Source organism: Cariama cristata, unplaced genomic scaffold (genome assembly GCF_000690535.1).
Source record: "Cariama cristata isolate BGI_N322 unplaced genomic scaffold, ASM69053v1 scaffold7157, whole genome shotgun sequence".
Lineage (NCBI taxonomy): Eukaryota > Metazoa > Chordata > Aves > Cariamiformes > Cariamidae > Cariama > Cariama cristata.
Genome location: NW_009628271.1, coordinates 13,406 through 24,235, shown reverse-complemented (window position 1 = coordinate 24,235; position 10,830 = coordinate 13,406). Strand labels below are relative to the sequence as shown.

The 10,830-nt window shown below is 40.8% G+C and overlaps 1 protein-coding gene across 1 annotated transcript in view; it reads right to left on the bottom strand.

The window, feature by feature from the left end:
• Positions 1 to 124: 124 nt before the first annotated feature.
• LOC104165168 (zinc finger protein DPF3-like) overlaps positions 125 to 10,830 on the bottom strand; it is a gene marked incomplete at its 5' end in the record, with an annotated part of 15,497 nt that continues 4,791 nt past the window's right edge. Inside the window, 2 exon segments of the mRNA XM_009704737.1 lie at positions 125 to 541; positions 3,362 to 3,490. Coding sequence (XP_009703039.1) covers positions 345 to 541; positions 3,362 to 3,490 — 326 coding nt within the window.

Genomic DNA, 10,830 nt, shown 5'->3' with positions numbered 1-10,830 from the left:
GATATATATATTAAAAGACAAGAAAATCAACTCTGCTCACTATTAAAAAAAATACTAAATCCACCTTTTATGTTTCCAGAGAGAAAGAGAAGGGGGGGAGGTGGGAGAAAAACAAATTAAAATGAAAAAAATAACAGGAAAATCAAAACCTTCTGTCTCTTCAAAGTAGTTGTCAAGAGCTTTAAACGCTTGTGCTTTCAGTGTACACCCCACAGGAAAAACAACAAAAATAACAAAAACCAAAAACCCAAGGACCTAAAATTAAAAACCAAAAAAGGTAATAATAATCCTAGTAGTAAAAAGGACAGCAAATTGCTCAGAGTTTGTGTGTCTTTTTAGTTATTTTAGCAGCCGCCCTTTTTGTCTGCAGAGGGAGAGCTGCCACCACAGCCACCTCCTCGGCTCGAGAGAGGCTCTTCTGCATCGTCCTCGTCAAAGCCATGAAAGGTCGAGGTGTCGCTTTCTGACGTGGAACCGAACAAGTCCTCCGTAGTGCGTGCTGGCGCTGCTTCGTCCCTCCTGCCTTCTCTTCCCAAATGAGCTGACATGTATGATGAATATATCAGCACATGGGTTAAGCAACAGGCATCATCATCATAATTTTTTTAATCATCATTATTATTAAACAATTCAGACTATCGAGCTCATAGGTGTGTGCTTGTATGTGCCCGCGCACCTCAACAACATAGCTTGGTAGAACTGCAGTAAGAAAAATAAAAAAGGATCAGTTTCTCTTTCAAAGAAAAAAAGTCTACAAACAACACAGGTGCCCATAGCTATGGCAGCGAAAGGGTTAATCATGTTTTCCTCTCTTCAAAAGACATTAAAATATTTCCTTGTGATTACTCAGATCAATTTTAAAATATTTTTAAACCATATAAATAATTAGACACCATTAGTTCTAAGCACAATGACTGTCCTTCAGACTGGCACCAAATGCCACAAATTTACTGCTATAGAAATGTAACCCATTAGATAGCTCATCAACCTCAGGACTATTTTTTCGCCCTGTCCTTCACCTGATCCTAAAGAGCCTCCTCTGCAGACAAAATGAAATACATTTTGAAGACTAAGTGAAAGTAACCTAAACAAATGCTTTTATTCCAATTTCATGGCATGTCCTTCAAAAGTAAAAGACCCCAAAACAAATATATACAGTTCCACAACTAAAAATACTAAGATGAGAAGTGACCTGTCTTGGGGAGCACTGAAAAGTTCAAATGTGTGTGAGTCAATCCAACTTTCAATATGGAACAGGAAATTCTCCACACAGGACATCAATAGCAGCAGCAGCAGCAACAACAACAAAAAGAAGACTCTTAAAAACAGAAGTCAAATACTGAAATCTGTGAAACTGAGGTTTATTTTCTCCCTCAATCAAGCAGGTTATGTGATTAATAGTACAGCCTTCAAATTCCCTCTTCAGGAAAGGTAGAGAAAAAGATGTCTCTTGTGCCCCAGCAAAATCGAAGTGTGTGATTTTAGGGAACGGCTATTTTATTATTCAGAAACAGTAGCATGGTATTAAGTAACCAACTGTTTGGTGCCCACTCCAGCTACAGGAATCAGCCATATAACAAGTACACTGCATTGCTTGAGACACGCAGAATTAAATCCTGTTCACAAAAAGAAAATGGATATAGCAAAATAATTGGCAGATGAACCACCTTGTAGAGATGTGATTTTACTGACTATGTGAATGGAAGAAACAATATAATTTCCATGACCTCTCTTTCAGTATAATGAAAACATTCTCCATTATCAAGGAAGAGAAAGATGGCAGCCACCATCTTTCAGATTAGTGTGTGGTTGTACCTTAATCACTTTCATCACACATCAGTCACAGCATTGTAGACCCCTATGAATGACCCAGGTGGGTCAGAATTTGTACAAGGATAACATTTAATGGAACTGATTTTGCACAATTTAGGTTACATGTCAATCTACTTGTTCTATCACACTAAGGAATCAAGGGAATTAGTGCATTTGTGTTATATTCGGATATAATCACCATAGCAATGTTTAAATAACAAAAAAATATGGATCCATCTCACTGTGCCGTATCAGGACAATGCTGAAATGGATTATGTTGAACTGTAACAACCAAGGGGAAGAGCAATGATCTTCCAAGATGGCACCACAGACCCCATGAGCTTCCCCCTTCAGTTATCAAGAAGCAAACACATATACACTAAAAGGTCTATGCCCCTGACTGCACAGCATTCATAAGGATGCCCCTGGAGAAAACCAAAGGGGTTGCCATCGGTCCTCTGGTGACCAGTCAGTATCACTTCAGAATATCTTCAGAGGTCACAACAACTGCAGAAGGCAATTTGTTAGTGAGAGCCTAGTCCTGCTCCCACTGAATGTGGTAAGAGGCTTACTGCAGGAGTACAAAAAGGCCATTCCCTTGGCACAAGAACACTCCACATCACAGTTTCAGCCATCACGCAACAGACATCTTTCAGTGACTACAGTATAGAAGGAGCAGCAGGTCTCTTTAGTTTTCAGATTTCCATAAAATGGTCTTGTCACCACTCGTATCACCACTGTCCAGAAATATCACAACTGGAAACTTGGACCAAAGCTGGAATATGTAGTTGTTACAGGTCTCCCATTCCCTCTACCACCACCACCACCTCCCACGCAAGCTATAAATAGCTGCTCAGCTGGGACAAAATTTCCCAAAAATAAGAAGAAAAAAAGAAGAAAAAAGAAAGAAAAAGAAAGGAAGGAAGAAAACAACAGTCCAGAAATAAAGACAACTCAGAATGGGAAAGACACAATTGCCTACATTTAAAAAGACAGAAGGGAAGAAAACGGAGAAATAAAAACCTCTTTAAACAAAATTAATGATAGTCATCTTGTAAGAGGATAATTCTTGACAGCTACCCCCATCCCTACCCTGTAATTTCCTCCCTCCTTCTTTTTTGGATTAAGAAATGCATGAAATGTGTAATCAATGGAAATGCTTGTCATGCAACTTTCATAAATCTTGTAAGTAATTTATAGTTGTAATTGCAGCATTTAAAGACAGAGACCATTCTTTAACATTGTCATAGGATTTTCTCCTTCCATTTGAAGAACAACTAGGACATGTACCAATGTTCATGGAAGCCAATAAATACATTAAAACTTTATTATTTTGTAAAACCCCATTAGCTTAAAAACGTGAATCCAACAATGGGTTTTATGACAGAAAATTTCGCAGTCATCCTTTCCCATAAACACAGACAAGAGGCAAGATTTCGTCTTCTATCCCCTCCCAAATGTGCTGCCTTTCTTCAAATCTTCAGAAGGAGCAAAAAACGAATCACACAAATGCCTTTGTACAAGAAAGATGCAAGAAGGAGTCACCTACCAGAGCGCCCACAGTCTGAGCATGATACAAGTTCCTCAGGCCGGCCACTTTTTTTGTTCATATTGGAGCCTCCGAGGCAGAAGTCACAGTAGTTATTGGGAATGATGACCCCGTCTGGTCCTTTCTGGGCTGCAGTTGGGTTAGAAATCAGATTTACTTAAAGAGCATTCAGTTTGGACATTTCCCCCTTCTCCTTGATATGATGTTAGCTTGGTGAGTTTGCAAGTCACAGTCTTCCCAAAATATTGTCATTCAGAACAAAAAGTTTACTGTATAAATCACCTCCATTTTAAGTACACCCTGTGTTGTATTTATTTTGCCTGAAATGCACTTCACCATTTCCTTTATAATGCCAGCTGGGCTAGTCCCTCACAAGGACCTGTTGCCAGATATCCCTGTACAGTTCAGGGACTTCGTAACATGTACAGGTATAGAAAAAATCCTTAGTGTAGAATCAGACCTACGCTGTCAGTAAGCCAAGCCTGGTTTTTCAGCCAGCAGTCATAATCGTAAACCCACAAACTACAACTTCAGAAAGGAAAACTACATTCCCCGAAACTCAAAAACCAACGGCAGGGAGATGGGGGGATAGGTACCCTAACTGGTTTTATTTCAAGTAGCTTTTTGCACGATTACATCTCAAAGTGGCAGAGTGTCCCCTTAGTCAAGAAGTTGGTTCAAATGCCCATGAATATTCACAGACAAAGCCATTTGTGGGTGCTTGACCCAAGGGTTAAGCTACCTGCAAGCACAGTGCATGTCCCCTGGGAGGAGTGGGGAGGGCAGCAGGTTCAGCACCACCTCAGCACCCAGCACAGATGCCAAGAGTCAGCCCGGGGCAGACATCCCAGCCAGCAGAGTTAAGAACTCATTCAGCCAAGAAAAAAGGAGGGAAATTATATTCTTATTTTCCAGCTAGGAACAGTTGGAAAGGAACAGACACACACTGGGTCTTAAGTAGAGGAAGAGGCAGTTCCCCTAGAAACGAGAGAAGGGCAGAGGACTTCTGCATTCCTCTTAGTTGAGCAGAAGAGAAATGAGCTTTTTTTCCTGACTCACAACTGCCATTTTCTTCCTCTGCTCTCCAGAAATGAAAATCTTCTTGTTCCTGTACACTCTAACTAGAAGCTGGGGAAGGGAGAGGGGAGTGGAGGGAATGGTTGGTCTTTGTTTCTCCCTTTTCAACTTAAAAATTCCAGTGGTATACCTGACCTAAGCCTACCCCATCAAGATTCCTACAAACTAGAAAATTAAGACCTTTAAACTGTACCATCTATATTTAATTATCTTTTTAATGCATATTTTGTAACTTGAAGATTTTTAACAGATGTTTTGACAGCCTTTATTAATAGTCTTTTTCTCCACATCCAAATTTCCCCTAAAGAACAATGACATTGTAAAGGGCTTCTGGTAGCAGTCCAAGACATACACTTAAAATTAAAATTTCCTCTGAGTTCAATCTGCTTTCCTAGTTTGGGTGCATCTAGTTATTCACTTACTTCCAGCTGTTGATTAGCTGAGCTTTTTGGAGATTGGTAACTGAAAGACTGCAGGTAAGGTGAAATTAAGAAAAAAATTGCAGCCATAAGGCTACAAATACATCAATACCTTCCTGCATGGCAGCTGAGTCCCGGAGAGTATTTACTAAACAACAGACTTTGCTCTGAAATGGTCCTGGTTAGCAGATCCCCAGTTCTCCCAAAACTAGAGAAGCTCCCAGTGTTATGTTAGCATTTTGCCTGTTCACAGAGAGGCATTTAATACATGCATGCAAGATAAGCAAAAAAAAAACCCCAGGAACCAGGTGAAAGCCTAGCGCACTGGCTCATTTTAAGAGCTGTAACAAAATGATCATAAAGTTGTTACTTGTACATATTTTGTGTATAAAAAGCAGATCTCCCTAGCATTTATTTTTCCCACTACAGCCCCATTTTGAAAAAGTTAAGTAATTACTTCTTTATATCATGCTGCATCTACAGACAGGCCATGTGCAACGCAAACTCAGCAAGCTCAGCGTTCAGTGGGGGTTTTTTTAATTCCTTATTACACTGCTTTACCTTTCATCCGAGTTTCTTAAAGTGCCTTAGAGATACTAAGATCCTAATATTAACCGTCAGTGAGGTCAAAAGCATCTTTTGCCATTGACTCTAACCAAAGTGTTGCGGGGCCCTAATTAAGTCTCATGGTGAGGAGGCTGCATTGCATTTTACAGCTGAAAGCCCAGGACGTAGAGTGATGAACTGGCTTACTCACAAACACACGACGATTCTGTGGCGAGGCCACAAATACAAACAAGCATTCAAGGTGCTGGCCAGCGGACTTAGGAAAGAGCTCCACTTCTACTACCGCTCAGAATGGCATAATTGATTTAATACTCCACATACACTGACTTAAATTTTTCCAATGCAGCTTATGACCCTAAGATCCACTGACTGTCAAACTGGGACAGGGGACCCTGTGAAAATACATATACTGATCAATTCGCCTGCAGTGTGAGGGACTGGTGGAGGGTATTTGCTGACTGCGATGAAGCTGAAGGAATTTTCCTAGACTACTGGCAAGGGAATAAGCATGGGGTTTGATCACCTCCTCTTTTCTCTTTTCTTTTCTTTCAATTTAATTTAATTTTTAATGTGACTGCCTATGTGCTCATTTATTGCTTGTCACTCATAAATACGGACCTGGCTCAGTTGAGTGTGATACAGATATCAGGCCTGAAGTCATACACAGATGAGAAGTTCCTGAAGTTGTACCAATGACATCTTAAATGATGGATCTCTAGAGCCAAATAAGCCAAGCAATGTTTTTCTCTTCAATTGCTTTTTGTTCTAACAGGTGCAAAAACTAGAATCAAACCCAACTCAAGCTTATTTTCTTGATCAGTATTGTACAGTGAATTCAGCCCCAGGCTAAATCACAGAAGGTTTGAGAATAAAGAGATTTCCAGATGATAGTAAGCAGAGTTCTTTCTTTCAAATGATTTTTTTTGTGTGTACATCCTTGGAATTTTTAGTTCTATTTTACTGTAGTTCACAAATGATGAGGGAATTAAGAAGCAAAGCAAAGACAGCAAGATATAACCTGCAATATTCATGAGGGGTATCATGCACCAAAAACCCAACCCTAATCCCACCCCTTAATCAATAAAATTACTTACAAAAGTAAGTATGGGAAGGGATTCACAAGTGAAAGCAATTAAATTACAAGGGATTAATGTGTTGCTGCTTTTCATCAGAGAGATAGTAATTAACTAGGTATCCACTTTTTGCACACATTAATCACAAAGTAGAAGGTGCTAGCTTAAGCCAGACATGAGCTCAGCTAACAAGAAGTAACTCGCTAGCAGTGAGCTCAATCATTTGCATTGGGTGACTACAACCAAGATTTTGCCTAAAAAAACTTCACCCAGAACCAGAAACTGTTTTAAAGCAAAGCCTTGAAAACCAGCCATGGTCTGGTCCTAACTTACTCAAAACTCCTCTGATTTTCTTTTACATTACAAACTGCAACAACAGATCCAAAGCACTGAGGAGCTTTGAGGAGTACTGCCTGAGCTAAGGTGTGCTCACAGGGGATGTGTTTAAATCAGCGCCTCTTGCCATTTCAACTCAGTGAAGCTTTCTAGTTTCACCAAAGGCCACATCTTCATCTACATCTGCCCCAAAATAAATAGCGTATGGAATTTTTTAAAATATTTTTAAAAATTGGGTTTAGGAGAGACACAGAAAGATCTGCACAGTTCAAATGATAGTTTCTCTGTATCTGGAAGCTGATTCATGTGAAGACAGGATGCAGGTTGAGAATGAAGTTGATATTTCCAAATAACTTTGGTATGCGCTTATTCTGAAATATTTTTTTTCTTCTTAGCTTAATCAAGTTAATTTCAAACTATAACAAGCTAAGCAGAATAAAGACCTACTAAAGACCTACTAAAATAATAAAGACCTACTTAAAGTAGCATCATTGACAAGAGTCTTCTTGCAAAATAAGTACAGTAAATTAAATAAACTCTGTAGTAGATCACACAGTAACTTTGTTCTGTAGACAAAACCTGAAAAGTTGAACAAATTGACTGAGTTTGTTATTTAAAATAACTTCTGTGCCTTCTTGATTTTGAAGGCAGGGGCTCTAAAGAGAGTTCTAGTTTCCCTTTTCCCGTCCCCAAGTAATCAAAAAACCTGGAAGTTATCTTCTTCATGGTTTCAGTTTAATAATAAAAGAAAGCTGGTCCTAGAGAAATAACATCAAGAAATTAGGATTTTTCTTTTCCACATCATCTCTTGGAGCCACATGACTCAGTAAGAATCTCAGTTTTCTAACTCTCATGGCTGCAGAGAATATCTTGAATGGAAGGCAAGTTCAGAAGCAGCAATTCTTGTCCCTATTTTTTAATCAGAAAACTCAGCATATAGAAATTTTAAATAGCTTTCCTTCAAAATGTGACCCTTAAATACATAGAGACAAAACCCAAAATAAATAGAACTGTGTAGTTTTTTCAATTTTCTGATTTCTAAGTGAAGTTATTTTGATTATTTGGATCACGATCTATAAAAACTTGGGGTTAGAACCAGTGCTTACAAGAAAAACTGGTTTCTCTGTTCCTTGGTAGGAACAGTCACATATATTTCTTCAGCCTGTAGGTAATACAGCATAATACTTAACCATAGTTTAAGCTGTGCATCTAAGTTTGGTAGCATTTTATCCCTATTTTATATCGTATCCACACTACTAGAAAGGCAGTGGAGAATGAGGAGTAGAGTGTGTGCCTTGCTGTTGGGGTGGGGGACTGTACATCATTTATTTAAATGATTACAGTGAATTGGCTACAGTTGGACATATATGTGCTCCCAAAGGGATTTTTCCTAGCACATTTTGTCCAGCTCTTACCTGTTTCTTCTGGGCTTGATCCAAAACCAATAAAGTCCACTGGAGGTTTTCAATTGAATTCGAAAGGCTTTGAATCAGGCCATTTACTCTGTTTGCAACAAAAATTTGCAGAGCACAATAGAGACCACGGGAACCTGCGTATAGGCCTGAATCAAGTCAATGCACTTTGTGATGGAGAAAAAGGGGTGGATTTGCTTTTTTTGTTTGTTTTGGTTTGGTGTTTTTTTTTTTTAAATCTGCAAGACTCTTTGTCTGAGACGGCGGCCCACTTTTCTTTTCTGACTCCTCCCTTTTTCTCATGGCCAAAGTGCAAGTCCAATGTTTGGCCGCCTGCGCAGCCAAATGCCAGCCAAGAGCTGGAGCCTGCGTTTGTCAAGCCCCTTGGAGGACTTGATGACATATAATCACAACCTAGAGCCTAAGTGCCCCCATGTGCCTTCGCTCCCCTCCCAGTACTCATCCCAGGCAGGCCTGGCCTGTCTCCATGGCAACCAGAGAGCCCAGGCCGGGCCTGCCTCTGGCCTTGCCACCTGTTATTGCTTCATCTCTCAAGTGTAAGGAATTGCAGTGCAGCCCCTTCATTTGCTGCTCAAAATGCATCACTGGAGGATAAGCAGGCTCATGCAAGAAATTACAATGTGATAATGAACTTAAAGAAAAGGCTTTAAGAAGAAGGGAAAAGAAAAGCAGCACTTGGACTGTGGCTTTTCTTGAAGAGGAAGGAGATGCCTGGCTGGGCATGCACCCACTTCTGTCCCCATTGTTGCTGGTGTGTAATGGGCAAAGGCAGGGGTCAGAGAGGTGGGCTGAGGAGGTGCTTCTGTGCTCAGGGCTAGACCCTGCCCCGGAAAGTAACAATAAAAGAAAAAACATATATCTAAGTCCTAGTGTGGTGAGGAACAGGCCAAGTACAGCTGAAATGCATTCAAGACTCTTGCTCTCTCACATGTATGCAGCCAGGCAGAGATGTGCACAGCCATTTATGCGGCCTCCTCGTCAGTGAATTAAGTGCAGGGTTTTTTCCTTGCAGTTTTCCAGGAAAAAAATGTAAATTGAACTGAATGAGAGGAAATGGCCAGTCTCTCCGGGCACATGTACTCTGTTGTTAACACCAAAGATAAGCATGTTGGCTAACCCCAAACTGGGAAGTGTTGGGGCACTTGATACAGAGACCTTCCAGCAGGCTGTAAGTGCAGCTTAGGGTGGTAGCGACACATCTGTGTCGATGTGGCACAGTATTCAACCAAATAAGCTCTGAACTTGGGTGTAGCACTGGGAAAGGGCTGCTGTTCTGTTCCCAGAGTCAAGCTAATCAGCCTGCACAGCCCGATGGGCCTCCACTAGCTGAGGCTCCCCACGCTGCACTCCCCCGCACAGCATGGGCATGCCCTTTGCTGGCAGCCAGAAAAGCAGGCTATGCTACTGAGAGAGGTGCTGCAAACCACCCACCTAAAGTATTGCCAGTTCTCCCTAGTAACTGGATTTTATCTCCTCTTTGAGTGAGTTAGTGCTGTAAGGATAGGAAAAGCTGTTGCCTTTGCACAGTTTTAAGTAACTCTGATAGGTTTGCCTTTCCTACAGCCCCTGCTCATGGAGAGGCATGGCCAAGGAGCACTACAAGCTACAAGAAGTGCTCTAAGAAGGTGGTATATCTGTAGGAGTCAGAGGAAGCCTCTGAATGTGGAGAAGGGAAGAGGATTTGATCATGTCTTTTACAGGAATCGATATGGCCCTTAAGTTGAACAGCTAATGAATGAGCTGGGAGGTGGGCAGTGGAAGGTAAAGCTAGGAAAATACAGCGTCAACTGATCAGATCTTGTAGGTTTGGGGAGTCAGCATTCCTGTTGGCAGCACTTCATAGAAATGTCCGTGCACTGATCTTATAGAGTCTTCTGCAGGAACACCTAAAGCATGGGCCAAAATCCCACTGCTCACAGTAAACCATTGTAACTGTGTAGTGCCTCATGACAATAAACAGTAGGATATACAGAATAGGAAGACAGACAAAAGAGTCTGACATGTTAACATACAGATTACCTGATTTTGAGGGGTACCTCTCCTGAGACTTGGCCTCTGGCCACAGAAATGCATCATTCCCATCAGCTCAGGGAACTCAAGGAGGGCTTACAGTGCCCAATATGCAGCCCTGTCTGGTAGCATCCCTCAGTATTCAGGCTAGAATGGCCAGTGTCATGAAATGAGTCCCTGCAACATGTTGTAGGCTTTGGATCTGGAAATTACTCACTAGAGGAGTGTGAGAAGGCAGAGCACCTAAGTTCAAATTCAGTCAAAACTTTTGGGTTTTACTTGATTCGAATTCTACACAGAGGAGAAAAAAAGCAAGGAAATAGTGAGAAAGGAAAAAAAAATTATAAATACATAAACAATACCATTCTGTCTCAAGAGCTGACATGTTGTTGAAGCAACACATGGTTTTCAAAAACTAATTAGTCAAATTGGAAATGTTTTCCCATAAACTACTGCTAGGTGCTTCTCTTCAATGAGAGTTGCGCATTGACAACAACATTTCAGGTCCCGGCCAAGTAGTATATATGAAAAAAACCCACAACAAACTACCAACC